The sequence below is a fragment of the Botryllus schlosseri genome, chromosome 2, assembly GCF_051294905.1.
Source record: "Botryllus schlosseri isolate E-star chromosome 2, Bs_hap1, whole genome shotgun sequence".
NCBI classification, from domain to species: Eukaryota; Metazoa; Chordata; class Ascidiacea; order Stolidobranchia; family Styelidae; genus Botryllus; species Botryllus schlosseri.
In genome coordinates, this window is record NC_137237.1 from 7,876,414 (window position 1) to 7,895,488 (window position 19,075).

The 19,075-nt window shown below is 40.4% G+C and overlaps 1 protein-coding gene across 1 annotated transcript; it reads right to left on the reverse strand.

Annotated features, from left to right (window-relative positions):
- Positions 1–16: 16 nt before the first annotated feature.
- Positions 17–16,365, reverse strand: LOC145433255 (uncharacterized). Its single transcript, XM_080310296.1, has 6 exons — positions 16,215–16,365; positions 15,940–16,001; positions 11,488–11,653; positions 7,371–7,595; positions 4,873–4,990; positions 17–3,224 (listed from the first exon to the last, which is right to left on the reverse strand). Exons 1-6 carry the CDS (start codon positions 16,255–16,257, stop codon positions 3,014–3,016), a joined length of 825 nt encoding a protein of 274 aa, XP_080166422.1. The 5' UTR covers positions 16,258–16,365; the 3' UTR covers positions 17–3,013.
- Positions 16,366–19,075: the final 2,710 nt, after the last annotated feature.

The following is a 19,075-nucleotide window of genomic DNA, read 5'->3' on the forward strand; positions in this document are numbered from 1 at the left end:
AGTATGAGGCAAGAGGGCGCTGTATCGCTCACATATACGTAGAACTTCTGTTACACTACACGGAAGTAATTGCATAACCTCAGTTTATAGTTATCAGCCAAAATAGAGAAACGAATTGGTAAGATGCAATACATTATCCATTTACATATTGATATGATAAAATTCGAGCCTGCGCCAATGGTTGAGGAGTATATAAACTATATTCGAATTCAATTTCAATAAAACAAGAGGTTTCGCCAAGGTATAAGAACAGAAAACAGAAATGAGTATTATGCTATTAAATTACTTCACTGGCAGTTTACGACAACGTAAGCTGTAAGCTTCAATCACTACGTTTGTGGTCGTTTTATTTATGTGAGAACAATGGAGGCTCGGTAAAACACACGATCATTGAATCATTGGTCGCTTTCACGGGTTACACCAGCATTTCGCGAACAATCCGAACATATGGAAGAAACAGTGAATTTTATCAACACCGATTACTTGATGACTTGAAATTGACTCGTGAATTTTGCTCCGAGTCACGAGTCAATCCACATTTCTGATGCGCCGAGTCAAGTCAAGTCAAGTCATTTTAGCAAAGTGACTCGAGTCAAGTCAAGTCATACAAAAATGGTGACTCGAGTCATCCCAACACTGGCATGATGACCTGGAAGAATAGCGGCTGAAAATGGGGGATTCCCCTATAATTTGCGTGCCGCGATTTTACCTAACCTGGCAAATGCAATAAATACCAGGGCTTATGTAGCTGTTATGGTTTGTGGGTGACACAAAACTTCAACATAGATATTATTTTGAGTTCAGCACACCATTTTCATATTGCATACTGCCTTAGAAATCTTCAAACCTATCTGAGACTGAGCATCATTTTGTGCGATTCACCAAGTTATAGAATATAACTGTAAATGTACCATCGCCTCGCATAGCGAGATTATAAACGTCTAATTATGTAATGAAACGTAACAAGATACCGAGGAAATGGACAACGAAATGAAAGAACTTACCAAACTGAATTTATTTGTCAAAAATGCAACACCAATCGGTAGGATGAATGGGTTGATTTATCGAAATTTTGAAATCCTTGCGAGTGATCTTTCACTATGCTTGTAAGAGACTTGTTTGCTGTATTTGTCGTCAGCTGGTATGTTCATAGCGTGGTCGGCATTTAATTATATCATATGCGCTCCTGTTTCGTCAACTACTTGACCATTATTCGCGAATGGAGGAGCACTCATGAAACGCGAATCACTATATGGCATTCTGACACTGGGAGACTCAACCTAGTGGTGTCCCACGGCTATAGCCTGAATATGAACCACGATTTCGTCCTAATCAAACGAACAATCAACAGCGTGAAAAAGGGCTCCGTCGTTGAATAGGTTTACAGGTGCTTTCAGGGTAGAAGTAGAAGTAGAATTAGCTAGCTTTAAATCTACTCAAGTAAGTAGTTGCGAAAAGAAATTATAAATAGTAACGCACTCATGGATGGTCAAAAACTGGAAATCGAGCTATGCGGAAGGTGCAGAGAGCTGGCTGCGTGCTATTACACCCTATAGGAGGTATCAATTTTGCTATGGAACAGCGATTATTGACCTTTTTTTACCCCAGCGCCCTGTTTCAGAAAATGTCATGGCACCCTATATTAAAAGGCCCGTATAGTCGAGACGATGAGCACTATACGGTTAAGCATTATCGGAGACAGCACTATCGCTTTGCGTTGTTAGTGCGTTGACTAAAAATATGGTAGATCGTTAAAATTTCATTCACATATAATTTTACTTCCATCACATAGAGACCAGTACTGCATTAGTTTTTAACTTTTTAATGGCATGTGCTACTACATTATGCTCCGATACTTAGATGGCAGATTACGATATGTTTCCAAACGTTTGTCTGAGCCATTTACTGTGATGAAACATGACATATAGGCGACAATTCGGTGTGAAAGGAACCGCACAGTCAGTCATCTAAATTACATTGCTTGATACTTTCGCGAAAAAATTATTATCATCCCATAGCTATTTCAGGCGAAGCACGACGAGTATATGTAATGTATGTGTCGATGATACTCAAGTTGTGTGAAAATTAAATTCTTGTTGGTACTCCGTGAAAACAGTCACTAAATATCACAGCCTCAGTCTCAGTCTCTCTCTCTCTCTCTCTCTCTCTCATACTGGAAGAATATGATAAATCTAGTTGGCAAATTGTAAATAGCGAAAAGTAAGTAATTCACAAAATATTACGAAGTAGAAGTATAGAAGTGGCCAAAATTAGATCTACTTTAGCAGGTAGTCTACTGCAAGTAGAAGAAACCTGCTTGAGTACTTCGAAAACGTAGAAGTATACTTCTTCACTGAACAGTGACCACCTATGGGCCAGTAACTCGTACAATTCAAGTCATTCGTAAAACGTGACTCCAGGCTCATACCAGCAAAATTCGTCTTGACTCGATCTACTATAATAGTGAGTATCCGATCTCCCTTGGGCGTCTGCAACAAGGATTAACAAGACCTCTCACTGGCGGCTCCAAATTAATAATTCGTGTCCTATAAATTCCTTGTACTCCGATAGCTTGTCACATGCCCCGAGACCCTCCATTTCGAATAAACTGTAGCACATTCATAGAAATGAAATATTTTAATACTTGTTCTGTGCATAGTAATCGAAAGTAAGCATTCCACATTAAGCGGTAGCCGTTGTTGGTTGGAGAGAGGTATGATGATTATTGTCCAGAGCATTGTCAGAAAATCAAATTTCTCACTGACGTACGACGTCATGCTTCGCTGCGACGTGAGAAATGGAGACATCCAAAAGCAGGCAAGAGTGCCTTTGCCGCTTGGATATACGTCTATTATTATATATAAACGTAATGAAATGATGAACATCATGAATTTGGACAGCATGTGTTTGCCTACTTTCAAATTCATTGCCGTCATGCAGGGACGGAGGAAATACTTTTCGAATACGAATGTGCCTCCATGCTCTATTCCGCATAAAGCGAATTTTGTACGACTCAGCTGACGTTATTGCAACGAATCCCACCGGCTGGTATTTCCTCGTATGAATGAGTTTGATTTGCCTCAAACGTTCTATTCGCGGCAGCTTCCTCTTCGTTATGTTGGGTTGGGTGATGGTCCGATTCATCGTTGGTGAGATTGTAGGAGGTGTAGCATTGACGATCCAATTGACTCGTAGCTTCGTGATCCTCCTTTCTACCTTTGTGGCTGTAAGTTGCAATTGGCAGACTTACGAGGGAAGTAGGAAATTGTGTATGGACTGGACAACAATGACGTATATATACACAATTATACATATTTGAACAGCTTCTTGGAGGTACAGAACTTCAATATACAATTGAATAGTATATTCATATTGAAATGAACCCGAATATTTTCGGCTGACACTCGTTAGAGGTAATCGTCAGCAACTAGTAGAGAATTCAAAAGAACAGCGTATATCAACAATCGTAACACAATCGTAACGTGTATCATCTAAAAATAGCACATTGAACGCTCCCGTGTTCGACATTTCGTGCTGGTGACGTCATATTTTGTGTTACGATTGTTGATATACGCTGTTCTTTTGAATTCTCTACTAGTTGCTGACGATTACCCCTGACGAGTGTCAGCCGAAAATATTCGGGTTCATTTCAATATGAATGTACTCTTCAATTATACAAACATGCTGAAAAGTACTAAGATGATGAAATCAATGTGACTTGATTGAAACGATTGCGGGAGACCATATTCCCGACAAAATATTATATTCAGGCACCGATGGCAAAGAGTCAGTAGAACAGACAGACGATGTTATTAGTTTTGCCGAAAAAAAAACTCTAAATCAAAGCAGCGCGAAATATAATATAGTATACAATTCAATTTGACAATGGACAAACGCGAATAAAAATTTAACAATGCATTTGATGCTACTAAAGTAGCTGAACTGAACAAAGTAGAAGTATCCTAAAATTCATCTCAAATAGGCTTACATGTACATTGTAAAAGTAGCCTACAACTGGAGATTATACCAAGCGATCATAAATCTACTCCAAGTATAGGATTAGAGAAAGATGTGATATTCTTTTTCGCCTGCACCATCGAGATGCTTTGACGACGGAGATGCGATACGACCGTAATGTCACCGATATAGTCTGCACCCCCGTTTTTTTCTCCTCCATGCTATCCGTGGTTGCTGAGGGCTTAGCTGGATAGCTGCGGATACCAATTTTCGAGTCGTAGGTATGACCCGGCCGGGGATCGAACTCACGACCTACCGACCGAGAAGAAGGACGCATCACCATTACACTATCTCGCTCGAGGGGGGGTCTTAATTGATGGGGAAAGGGGCTTGTTTGATGAATAAGCCTACTCTAAAAAATATTTCGAATATGTAGATTCAAACGAGGCGTCCAAGGCTTCATTAGTCGATTGCTGGTGACAACTTGCAAAATTGGAAGATGCATCTCTGAGGGCATATACCGCTGAATGACCAATGGAGCCACAAATAATCTCAATCACGATTCATATATATGTTCGGTAATTGTGACAAAAACTTGACATATATTTTCAATTTTTTCAAGTACTTTGACTTTGGAAACTGTGGAAGTAGAACGGAATTCGTTTAAAATCCACACCATACAAACGAACATGCTTGAGTGAGTATTCTGAAAATGTAGACGCAATTCGCTAATGATTACCATCATCTCGTGTGCGAAGGGACTGCGTTATAGCTATCTAATTCAGAGAAGCCTCTCATCTTGGCAATTCACAATATCTAGAAATCCCTTTGCTAAATCATATGAGTTTTACATCCGTTCTAAAAGCCCTGGCTATTTACGCAATAAGACATAAAATTACGAATGCAGATACAAACCTCTTGCACAGGCATATGGTTACTATTACTGCGATGGCTATCGCAAGAATGCCGATTACCGCTATTAATACTATCTTGAAATCATCGTATTGTGTTCCGCTAGGCTGTACCTCCTCACCTGCAATAACATAGGACACAACCTGAGCTACAAATCGTTCCATGTTTAATTTGTAAGCTGAGAAATAATCGACATATATATATGGTAGGAACACTGGCTATGGTAGCGACATTTTCCCCGAGTATAGTGAATTGTGGCATAAAGGTGATTGAAGCATAGGCCGGAACGTAGGTGCCGCGCCCCAAACCCCACAATTGGCGAGAGGCGAGCTCGAAGGGGACAAAAAATTATTTAGCATCTAACACAAATTATATAGTATTTTGAGGGAGATTTCGCACAACCTCAAAATTTTCTTCGCGCGATTTAGTTCAATTAATTGTCTATACCAGTGGTTCCCAACCTTTTTCGACTCATCGCCCCCTTTTCAAACTGCAGACCGATCATCGCCCCCCCAAATATTGGGAACCGAAAAATGGGCATACAGAATGAAATAAACGGCGAGTTGACTAAGAAAAAGGGTCAACTTTTCGGCTCGACCTCGGAATTACACTTTTCCAGCTAAATTTTGGTGAGTTGACTAACAAAAAAGGTGATTTCTCCGACTTGATTCCAAAAGGACCGTAACAGCACTTCGTCATCCCCCACCCCAATACGTTGGTCTTGACCCTCCTCCATAGGGCGATAAAGCAAACTTCTGCACCCCTCAGACCCAACTCCCCCGATACCTCTTTACCGCTACTTCTCAGCACAAAGTTTTGGACTCATTAGTTAGTCAGCTTAATTCGCGCGAAGCGCGAAAAATTTCGATCATTCATGATTGAATAGGTCAATATGATCGGGAATTGCATATATATTGCTGTCAATTTTTATCCTCTCTTAGCTCGTGTATTCAGATTTACCGGTAAAGCTGAGTGAGGTGTCTTGGAAAATGTAGGGCCCGTGGGTATAATGACTTCGTTACGTAATGACATTTCGTGGCCTGTCTGCTATGTCAAAAGATATTCAAATAGCCCATACGTACTAAACTAAAAGACGCACTCGATTTCAAATTGGTATTTCTGCACTGGCAATTAATTTTTCTCTGCGAGATGGCATTTTTTGTGGGGTTTTGATTGCCAAGACAGAAACATTTGGCGCCAGCCGTTTAGGCGCCCATTGACAAATAAATCTATATAGTATATATATCAAAGTCGGTCAGCATAAAGGCAGTCCTTTTCCGCCAAGGTTTTGTCATTCTGGCACACATCTCAGAGTCGCATGTTACATGGCCTGAAACTTTATATGTCTTGGTGCGATAATGGCTGACGCCGAGATGCCCATTTCTATAACTCATGCGTATTATTTCTTGGAGGAAGGGTAACCAATAAGCAATAAATATGCGATGACGAAATGGCGCACAGCGCGAATTTTTTTGGAAAAAGTTGCCTTAATTTCCAAAATAATACTTCATAATTTAATTAATGTTAATTCGCGAAAAAACTGCGGGCCCCCATCCCAATTGAGGGTTTGGGTGTGGCAGTTATGGTCATGAGCGCCAATATAGCCATCTCAACGCGCAATCGCCCCCCTATCGCCCCCTTCGTCCATTTTCGCCCCCCTATCGCCCCCTTGGCTATTTTCGCCCCCCTGGACCGACAAATCGCCCCCTGGGGGGCGATATCGCCCACGTTGGGAACCACTGGTCTATACTGTTTAATATGGGTACCCGCAGCGCTCCAAGAAAAACATAGGCATCATTATTAAAAACAAATAGGCATTTGAGCGCCGGCCATTACCTCTCCACGACACATCAAGACTTCTGGAGTTTCGGCCAACATGCGACTTCGCGAAGTGTGTTACCAAGTAAAACCTTGGCCGAAAATTACATTCGCCTGTTGGCCGAAACCATCAATATATATATAGCCTATTGCTAATTGTCCATTGTCCATAGGCGCGGAATAGTCCTGCTCTTGCCATCTGAAGTCACCACCTCCCTCAGCTCTACCGGTAGATCACGTGCACTGAGAGGCGATGAAAAATTACTAGCAATACATGCAATTACCAATATTATAGACATAAGTCAATCCTCAGTAAGAATTTTTTGACTACGCACAGTCGCATACACATAAACATGTTTCCGATAACAGTAAAACGTGCTTTTCTATTAGCGGTAAAAAGGCCCGACGTGAAGGCTTCACCCCCCCTCCTTCAGAAGTATGATCGAATGATATGATATGACCGTATGAGGGCCAATACCAACGTTTTTATTATGGGTGACGAAGTATTGTTTCGGCCCTGCATATAGGTAACATGCATAGGAGGCACGCGCCTGTGTCTAAGTGTCCATCATCGGTACTTACATATCGCATGCATTGCATGTGCCAGTATCATGGATATCTATGACTAAATATCAGTGGCTAAGTGCTAACCGAAATGGATACCTGGGAAGTTGTCGACTTACTTTCACATTCTACATATGCGTGTCTCAATTCAAAACCATTTTCGCCAGAATCAGTTGATACGTATTTTATATCCGTCCTGAAAGATAGGAGATTCTTCCAAACAAATGGTCTTCTCGACGAAACCTTGTCTACAATCGCATACAAGTCCTTACTGTTGCAGGCCAGCTGTGGTGTGGTATAGATGAATCTAGAGCCATTGTCGGAATTGCTCACTGAAAAATTTCCTGTAACGGAATGTAACGACGACAGTGACGCTTATCGCCTATTCAGGCCTAGTGCGCCACGACAACGCATATGATAAAGCGCAGTGTCTTTGCTTTCGATTTCATGAACAACTTGTCATGCTCGCGCAATCACAGTCTCACACCCTTCATACACTCTCGCTTTCTTGCGTCCTATTTCGGGTCTCTGCTGCCGACTGTTGAGTTCGGCTCACTCTTCCTCTGGGCTTTTGTAAGAAGCTATGTTCACAGCGAAATCGGCGATGAGGAGCCTAGACAAACCTCCGACTTGTCAGAGTCAGGCATTGCTTAGCACACTGAGCCACTCGCTTACCCAGCAAAGACGCAAATGTTTCAAAGGATACTGAGCAGAGTTGAATCAATTACTATATTTTAATTCAATTACAATTACAATTACTTCCTTGCATGTTTAAATTACATTACAATAACAATTACTCAATGCGAAAAATATCAAATTACAATTACAATTACAATACTGTTAAACATGTAATTAATTACAATTATAATTATAATTACAATTACTTTTAAACAGGTAATTGATTCAGTAAAGAGATGTTCTTTGACAACCGTAGCGACGTAATTAGCAACAATCTCAAGCTATTCATGTTTCATTCCTGATATGTAGAATACCCTTTAATTAAAAAAAAAACTCGAACGTATTCGAACTATTCCTAATCATGAGTACTGAAAACTACAAGCACAGAAAAATGTTTCAAGCGACTGTTAAGAACCAAAGGTTTGAGCGACCAACAGCGAATAGGCTACGGGACAGTCAATAAAATGTAATCAAACGATTAGGCTACTCAGAGCTGAGTCAGGATAATGGAATGTAATTGGTAAGGCGTCAGCGATAAGGATGATACCGATAAGGTGCGTAAAATTAAAATAAATGAAAAAGGAAAGAACCTCCTGATAACTAAGAATTACAATATTTTGGTTCGCATTTACATTTTCACTTGCTCGGAAACTGTTGGATTGCACTTGATGAACATTAGGGTGCGAAAAGTTTCTGGCCCCAGTAAATTTGGCCAAGATTGGGGGTAAGATTGGGATAACTTCTCTACAAATGCGTGATCAAGTTTGAAGAAGCCTTAATTGGTTGGAAACTTGAATTTTTTTCGCTATTGTGTCAACAAGCCTCGGTACTGGTCAGAGATCAAAAAAAACTTTGACCGTAGTGTAGGAAATGGTTCAGCACAGGTTTCAGAAGAGTTTATTTGCTGTTCAACCATTTTTGAAATATTAAGATTTAGTTTAGTTCACTGGTTCTCTAACTTTTTTTAGACACGCCCCCTTTTTGACAGTGAATATTTCGTGCCCCCCCCCCCCTATCGTCTTATCACACAATGAAACCAGAAAGCTAGCAATAATCCTTACATATAGTTTGATGGTATGGAAGGTTATGAATGACTGTGGATGAGAGAATTCTCCAATACGAAATTCAGACTATACACCGAGCAATAACCATAAAACGGAGGTGAATCGGGCCAAGCGCGAAAAATATTTCAATTCTCTGGAGCGTCGCACCCCGTTCAGATGCTTTCACGCCGCCCAAGGGGGCACGCTCCCAGTTTGAGAATCACTGGTTTAGCCTATATTGTAATTCACAAAGTTTTCTGTTGCTACTGAAGTTTGGGAAACAGTTTAGCGTGACTGAATTATCTAGTTTTAACGCAGCACGCATAGAACACCGATGTAAATAGGCTAATTATTACATGCGGTGACTGTTTACTACATTGTTGGGATGACTCGAGTCATTTTTTCGTATGACTTGACTCGAGTCACTTTGCTAAAATGACTTGACTTGACTCGGCGTATCAGAAATGTGGATTGACTCGTGACTCGGAGCAAAATTCACGAGTCAATTTCAAGTCATCAAGTAATCGTTGTCGATAAAAATCACTGTATCTTACATATGTTCGGATTGTTCGCGCAACGCTGGTGTAACTCGTGAGAGCGACCAATCATTCAATGATGTTTTATTGAAATTGAATTCGCAAATAGTTTATATAGTCCTCAACCATTGGCACAGGCTCGAATTGTATCATATCAGTTTGCAAAGGGGTAATGTAATGTATCGCATCTTATCAATTCGTTTCTCTATTCTCTATTTTGGCTGGTAACTATAAACTGAGGCTGAGCAATTACTTACGTAGTTTATTAGTTCTACTTATACGTGAGCGATACAGCGCCTTACTTGCGTGTATATTTAACTCTATATTCGTTCATCGGTTCAAAATCAATGACCACTCAATCTGTATTTCAGACAGCTAGCAAAATACAATGACGTAATCATGCCTCATACCCCGAAAAGGCAATTTGACTTGAATTGTGACTTGAGTCGTGACTTGACTTGACTTGACTTGACTTGACTTGACTTGACTCGACTTGACTCGAGTCACCTTCGAAAATCGATTGACTTGACTTGACTCGAGTCAAAATGTGCAATGACTCGAATTGACTCGAAGGTAGTGACTTGATCCCAACACAGGTTTACTAAGGCCTTGAGGCCCCTCGTCGTCATCCTGGTTCGTACCGGATTTTCACTGGTGCGACGAATAAATGATTGATTAATTGATTATTTTATGTTGTGATTGTCAGGTTTCCAAGAAAATGTAATTGAGATTGTAATTGAGCAAAATTTTAATCAAATTACAATTACAATTACACAAAATAGAAATGCTTCAATTACAATTACAATTACATGAAAAATGTAATTAATTACATTCAGCTCAATTACAAATTACAATTGATCCAACTCTGATACTGAGCAATCACTATCAAATTAATGGTTGTACCGAAAATTCGCGGGCTCCTCCCTGCGGAAACTTCCATAGAACAACGTATAGATATCTAATATAGAAATGCAGCAGTAAATGAAGTATCCGTTATATTAGATTTTAGTTGAATCTATTTGTCGTAATTGAATTGAGAGTTAATTATAATTTATCACGGTTCACTGATCCGAAACATTTTTTTTAAATTTTTACCGGTCAGCGAGGTCAAAAAGGTTGAGAACCACTGCACTCGTATACAGTACCAGTACATGTAGATTATTTTTACTGATAGTGAATAGTGACGAACTATGGCAGATAAAAGATGAAAGGACTTACGCCGATGATAGGTTGATTGATGGCGCTATATCTCACGCCCGCAAAGATAAAAGATGATATTAAATAATATGCACATTGTACATTTGAGTTCGAAGAAGAGTGAAGAGATATATGAATATGTGGTCACTGGTCACGTCGTGTTCATTAGCTTGTAATATAGCGTTTTCTAACCAATCAATCAGAACGAACAGAATTCTTTGACAGCGAGGCTTATTGCACAGCACATACATTAATAAACGCCTGTACAAATGGTATACATGGTGATTTTTCAAGAACTTGATGTACCACAATTAATTACAATAGCATTTGAAGGGAAAACGTGTCTGTCCTAGGATTTCTACAGACTTTGACATAACGTGTAGCGTGCCGCCGGGACCTACGATACGTGTCGTAGGCCCCGGTGCCGCCTTTATGAATGATATTAAGCAAGTTTTTGTCGTTGTTACAGTTGTTTAGTACCTGGATTTTATTGGCCATGGGGGCGTTGTGTGAAAATGGGAAACACAGGTCTATGCTATCCCTCATTGAGTATGCAAATGTGCAATTGTGCATGCCTTTTTAACACCTTCCTCTAATCTTTAGTATACAAAACATGTATAGGGAAACGGGGATCAGATTGACTGACTGCATTGAGCAAGCCGTTTCGACTCCTCTCTTTTCATCGTAACGCAATCTTGCGGTGTTTGATCTGATGAAATTCATAACAAACTGAATGGAACTGCCGTGCTCTATAATGATCGGTATCTGATATAATACCATACCTGGTAGGATTAAGGTTCCTGTATCGATCTCCCAGTCCCTCTGTATTACTTTCAAGTTTATATTGATCACTTGAACAATAACAACTCCGCTATCTCGTGTCGTGTTCAATGACCATGTACAGGCTTCTCGAGGTGGAGGGGCTCCCCTCACATGGATCACCGTTTCCTATGCAAAAATATTCACGCTAATACATTCGCACTGCATGATTCAGGTTAAATGTATCAGTATCAGTTTATTAATATTTTCATTATTTCAAAACACCACAAATCTGCGATACAGTGAAAAGATAGGAAGGTGTCGAAACGACTTGGAGAAGTCTTTGAAATAAACGGTGACCGCAAAACTGGGAGTTAATCATGCCAATAGTGCGATGGAAGGCGGGAGAAGAACGCACTCTGAAGTAGCCTAAATAACGCAATTGTTAACCACCATGAATGTTTGCATAGCTCGGCGCACTTTGGATTTGCGGTATCGTTGTTCTATACCCCTTCATGTTTACTTCGAATCGAAGACATTGTATATATATGTATCATAAATTCATTTCATCAACTGATCAGTCTGATCACCAATTATAATGTTGTTTCTTAGTATTGAGTATTCGCAACTGGGAATCGGTGTTATATATAGGCTACTGCGAACCCATTGCTCCAGTCACCTTCGTAATGCGAGCTTCCGTATGTCATCGAGACTTTTGCTCTAACGAATTCTGCAACAAACTAACAGGCTATACCAGGGGTGGGCAATTATTTTCCTCCGCGGGCCAAATGAGAAGTAGAAAATACGTTGGCGGGCCGAGTGAAATTTTTTAGCTATATTCTCCAGCGTATTTTAATTTCATTTCTAATTTACATTGTTAATATATGCAGCTCAGTGAATGTGTTCAGGTCAGGTAACGAGAAGGGGACGGTTAATTAAAAAATATATATTTGCCTTCATAATTCGAAATAATATTAAACATGATACATTTTAACTCTCTTTAAACCTCTATCCACGTTATTCTATTAAGATTCTAGAAAAGAGGTTCTCAAACTTTTTTAGTGAAAATTTCATGCCCCTTATCATGATATGACAAAATTTTAAAAAGTGCAATCAGAATGCTAGCAATCCCATCGAATAGTTTGATGACATGGAAGTTTATGGCTATTGATGAGTTAATTCTGAAATATCAAAGTCGGACAATTACACAGAGCATAACTGTAAGCTGGGGGTGAATCACGCGAAGCGCGAAAAAAAAATCAATAAACTTCGGCTTCGCGCCCACTACTGATGCTTTCACGCCCCCCGGTCGAGAACCCCTAAATTGTATATGCAATGGAGTACGAAGCTTATTTTCTTGGTCGCTGCCTTCCTAGCAGTGTGCACCAGACATGGGGTGATTACTTCATGAATGTAATCGATTGCGATTACGATTACTTCGGAATGACGCGATTACGATTACGATTACGATTACAGCAAAATCAGGAAGTAGTCGATTACGATTACGATTACATTGGAAAAGTAATCACGATTACTCACGATTACATTTATTTTGCATCTTAGTAGTTATATTGGAAGACAATACATGGATTGCGATGAAAAGGGCTAATGAGATAACATCTTTCTTTAAAACAGATGCGACATTTGCGTGTTACGTCATAATGTACATGTTTCCCATTTTATAGAGGACGATTTATCGCACTCATTGATTTGCATTCTTGCCGGGTCCATAACTGCTGCACCCCAAATTCCCCAATAGGGTGGGGAGCGTGCTCGGAGGGGACGCAAAAGTATTTCGTGAACCAACATAAATTATAGAGTATTCTCGACTGATTTCATTAACTTGAAAATTCTCTTTGAGCTTTGCCATTTAAATGTCTCTAGATAGCTTGATTTCGAAATGCATACGTCTCCCCTCAAGAAATAAAGGATGAATAATTCATAGTTGTTGTTGTTGTTGTTGTTTTCATTAACTCATATAATTGGCGCTTGCCACTCGTGGTTATTTGCGCCCACACAGTAAATTTCATAATCGCATAATGGCATGTCTTCGTGAACTTCAGTCTTTTTTCGGCTCATTTGCTGCCTTCTTTCATGAGTTCGGCTCTCTCTTCGTCTGGGCTTTTCAATGCGCTGTACTACAGCGGGATCGGCGATGAGGAGCCCAGATAAACCTCCGACACATAGAAACATGGCAGAGCCGAGACTCGAACCATCAACCATCGATGTCGTGACTACAGTGTTTAAACAACTGCGCCACTCGCTTCCCAATAATTCATAGTAATAGGCATTTTGGTGCCTGTCAATACCACGCCCCGACACACCAAAAGAAATATGCAGTTTCAGCCAAAATGCGACTCTACGAAGTGTGCTATCAAAGAAAGACGTTGGCCGAAACTTGGGGTATGGGTCCATTGTCAATAGCCGCGCGGGGTGGGCGTGACTAACAGTCCGGTCCTTCCAATCTGAGCCCACGATGCAAATGCCACGCAGGCACCCGCAGAGCATTAGACATGACAATTTGTGTGTGCGTCTCACTTAAGTTTTTCTTCTAGTCTGCTAAGTTTGGGCCACTACAATATCTTTTGACTATATAACAGACCGGAGGTCACGGATTAACAACATGTACTACAGTAATTATTGCAAGATACCAGATGTTATAATTATGGATTACGCGCCCCCTGCTCTTCAGGTAAGTCTGACCATCGGGGGCTGAGATAGGATTAAAAATGCAATATAACGCAATTACCAATTTTATTGACGAAATTAAATCTTCAAGTTGAAAATTGACTACCCTTTGGGAGCCCACGACCAATGTTTGGAGTGGAGGACGATTTTGCTGTTTTTATCCTGATTCTAGCTACAACCCACGCTAACATGGTATATAAGCCGATGGCTATGGCGGCAGGTCCAAAACTTCAGTAAAGAATTATGAAATAGCAATTGGCACCCGTTTTGAGTAGAATAATATGAGAATAAGAGTAGATGAAAATAAAGTTCTGCCTTCAACTTAATACAGATAATGTCATGCAAGCTGCCATTACGAGAAACGGCAAAAACGGCGCGGTTATGATATATATCAGCAGCTGTTGATTTCTAAAGCTTCGTTGTGGAAACCGTAATATTTTATTTGCGAGTACAAAATTTCAAACCTTTGTCTGGTGTACGTTCGTACCAGTACATAGGCCTACTCCTCGCCAAGCAGCAACGGTCAAATTGCGTTTAACTAAGCATAACCAAACATCGATACAAAAGTTTCTATTTTAAACTAGGGACTGCAGAGAGGTGGTTAATTATTCTGCAGCGAGGTAGTGGCGTCTGAAATGTATTGATAACCCGATATACTGAACGGTGGGTGTTTTACAATCACACTAATGTACATCGAATATCTATTTACTATAAGTGTGGAATGTGGATACTTCCTACGCAAAGACGAGCAAAGCCAATAGGCTACTTCTGACGTAATAATGAGCAATGGCATTTGAAAATCAGACGTTTGTGACTCAATACTTGGTATAATATCTCTTGCTTGTTAACGAATGTTCAGTTTATGTCACAGTCGTCGTACAAATAAAAAGTAATCGTTCTTTCACAAAGAAATCGATTAAATATGCGAAGTAGTCGATTACGATTACGATTACTTCGGAATTTTTCCGAATGTAATCGATTGCGATTACGATTACTTGAAAATGCTGTAATCGTCGTAATCGATTACGATTACTAATCGCGATTACCCCATGTCTGGTGTGCACTGTGCAGCTTCAGTAGCCTTGATGTTGAGCGAAGCTTGCAGTTTTTCTGAACTCTGCCCTCCCTTGACCGTGTGTTTCGTGTTTTTGTCATAAGACCGACATTAATTAAAATCCTTAATCTCGGCGACATGCTCTGCAAACACTAAAAGGAAGGTCTTACCCCTGACTCCAACAAACAAATATTTAGTGCTTTGAAGTCTAAACCTTCTTTGAATTTCAGTTTGCGGGTTTATTTTTTGCATGCTCGTTACTCCATTATGGGCGATAGATATAATGAGTCATATAGTAATCGCGAGCACTGATTGACTCGCTTTACGAATTAGGGATTTGGAAACGTGTCACGTAACGATTTGAAACACATAACGTATAATGCGTAATGTGACAATGGCAACAAAGAAGGTTTGGATCAAACTATACGGGAAAACAGTGATTTCTTGTAACTCCAATTGCTACTCGTATTTTGCCATATTGCCTTTATTGGGAATTTGGATTACGCATGCGTGGTACGTACGCAGCGTAATCGTGGCATATTAATGAACAGGCTTCAAAGTAAACGAATTTCCTGTTAAGTTGATACAGCCCACGGTTTCAGTCATTCAAAAAGCATGTTTTATGTGTTGAATTCCAAGCAACCTTTCGCGGGCCGCACAGAATGGCTTCGCGGGCCGCATGTGGCCCGCGGGCCGCACTTTGCCCAGGTCTGGGCTGTACAGTACCACTTACCGAATTCTCCTGATAAGTGTAGCTCTTGCAAACATCTCCTAAACTGGTGGCCATGAAAGCCCCTTCGAAAAAGCATTACATTGTAACGAGTTAATGTCACAGATAAGATATTTGCACGAAATTAGGATATGTAAATCTATACATAATCTACACTCGCTCTCCATACTCCGTCGTACGAGTAAACAGACAAATATAGGCTACATCTGATTCGTATCCCTCTATGCGAGTAGTGGATTATATCGTATTATAATGCTGCATAACACTTTGATACTTACCAGCAAATAGTAGTATATAGAAACCCGCAAGTCGATAATCCATTGATGTTTAAGCCTATTCATATCATAAGCCGCCGCAGGAAAACGAGACAATGAATGGAATGATCACAAGCTCACCACACGCAAATTAGCTAAGTGGCAATATATATATGCCTTTTGTTCGGTCAACTTACAAACAATAGTCAAATAGGTGGAATATAGAATTGAACGGTACTTTGCTCTGCTAATGCTGTGGTGCGAAGATGAGCACATGTAAAGGTTTCGTGGTTTATCTGTAAATGCACAAATATTGCATTCCTTGCAAGTAAAGGGCTTTCCCAATTCACGCAATATGCCCAAAATTCCCATCGGTCATCCCATATTAACTTCCAAATTATTTTTTGGTTAACTTTGTTTGGAAGACCTACCAGTTCTACAGACAGTGTCTTTCAGACACATATTCTATGTTTAGTTAGAATGTTATATAGTCGCTTCTGCTCGTACACGCATGCTTCGTGACATGACAATTAGCGGCGTTTCCGTGTGATTGTGTATGTTCTTTAGTCAGAGTGACCTTATATGGTCATGCCTTTCACGACTCAGCAGAATTAACTGCTTGCCTCGATCTGTTGGTGGCTATTGTATGGGTAAAAATATAACAATAACAATATGTATCTCATCTGATTCTAGACCGGCCGGATACAGCTGCATCAAATCTAAGCGACTAGATCAGTGATTCCCAAGTGCGGCCCCCAGCTAGCCTTCTTGCGGCCCCCAAAATATTAAGAAATCGAGTTATGACAAAAAATTAAATTTAAATTCATAAAATACACTAGCTTGGCTTGGAGTCTGGAGTTTTTAATTAAGACTGCAAGAAAGTCGTGAATAGACTGCTATCGTTACGTCCAGTTGAACGAGCAGTAGCTATAGATATAGGTAAAGACAGGACTATAACTGCCGCACGCCAAACCCCCAATGAAGGGGGGGGGGCGAGCTCGAACGGGGCTAAAAATTATTTCGGGAATTAGCATAAATTATAGATTATTTTTGGAAAATTTATGCATCTTTTTCAATTTTTGTTTATTGTAGTCGTGATTTCATGCTGCCAAATGTCTTTATTTTTGGGTACTCATCCCCAAGAAAAAATGCGCAAGATTTATTCATAGAAATGTGCATTAGGCCTATCGGCGTTAGCGTTTACCGCGCCACGACGCACCAAGCGAGAAAATCTTGGCCGAACAGGACTGCCTTTATGCTGGACAAAAACGTCGATGTATATACAAAATACTGTCTTGGCAATCTTAACCTCGCGAGACAAATACCATCCCGCAGGGAAAATTATATTCCAGTGAAGAAATACCAATTTGAAATCGTATTCGTCTTATAGTGCAGAAGCCTACGTTTGGGCGATTCTATATTTTTTGATATATAGCAGACAGGAGGTCACGAAATAACATGTTACGGTATCATACTTAATGGGCCCTACAGTTTCCAAGACACCTCACTCAGCTCTACCGATAAATCTGATTACGTGAGCAGCGAGGACAAGAAATTGATAGCAATATATATGCAATTCCCGATCATACTGACCGATTTTATCATGAATTATAGAAAATTTTCGCGCCTGGCGCGGGCTCACTTGACTGTACAACTAGTTTCGTGGCAAAAGCGAACAAGTTGATAGGGATAGGTTTATCACCCTATGGGAGCCCAAGACCCAAGTTTACTATTTTTGTGGAGGGGGGCTGACGAAGTGCTGTTTCATTCCTGACAAGGCTTATATACGCCCGAAGATGTTTAATTATTATTGAGGGGCCCTACCTTTTCTAACGCACTTTCCTCGGCTCTACCTGTAAAACTGATTACGTGAGCAGAAAGAGGATAAAAATGGATGGCAATATATATGCAATTCCCGATCATATTGACCGATTCAATCATGAACTACAGAAAATTTTCGCGCCTCGCGCGTCCAGGCGATGAAACCTGACTCACTAAATCGCCCCGACAGCAGCATAATTGGTAGTCCTATAGCTCACGACCGAAGCGTCCGCATAATTTGATAGGTCCGGTCTCTATCGAAAGCTAGTTTCGCACCGATTCCAAAAATGCAAATTGAAATCTCGTCAGGGCAATAAAACTACTCCGAAATAGCCTACAAAGGTCGACTGTTCTGAACAATGGAAGCGCAGCAACTGAATGACCATAACAATGGCCAATGGCGTCAAGTGATCGATCGGAACAATGCCAATTTTCATATTTTGATGACATTAGGGGTCCGTTTAATTGCCCAGGTATTCTTGCGGCCCCGACCTTGCTCTGAAATCCTAAATTTGGCCCCGACACCGAAAAAGTTTGGGAACCACTGGACTAGATAATGATACGTATAAGCTATATCAATACAACGGAATATTCCGTTCCGTCATCCCATCATCCATTTATGATCTAGCAGCGCATTTTCGCATCGATTTGTGCATGCATTATCATAATGACAGGCGTCGTCCGTGTTATGATTTGAGATTTTCTATTGTTATTTTTGCAGCTAAATGTTACACACACGGACAATAATTCCCAGTCATTTATCAAAGTGGTCAAAGCATTATTATATACTCGAGTAGCCATTATACAGAATTTCAGTTACTGGTAAGCGCTGAGTATTTCAGAAATAGACTCCGTTCGATCATCATCATTGATTGAGTAACGATATAACTTCGTAAAGTGGATCTCAACCTTTTTGACCTCGCGGCATATCCTCTAAAAGGGGAAAACCAGTTCGCGACACCCCAGCACTTTGAGTGTACTGACTCCAGGATTTTGCAAGCTATACTGACTAAAAAATGATTATCAACCTACGTCATGTATAGGCCTAACTGTTCAGACCCAGA

Bases quoted from the DNA above. Each gene is read 5' to 3' on its own strand.
- LOC145433255 (XM_080310296.1), bottom strand. From the start codon at position 16,257: ATGGATTATCGACTTGCGGGTTTCTATATACTACTATTTGCTG. The intron at 16,002-16,214 runs GTAAGTATCAAA...GCTTTTTCGAAG, and splicing joins CTATATACTACTATTTGCTG to GGGCTTTCATGGCCACCAGT. The intron at 7,596-11,487 runs GTATGGTATTAT...ATTCCGTTACAG, and splicing joins AGGAACCTTAATCCTACCAG to GAAATTTTTCAGTGAGCAAT.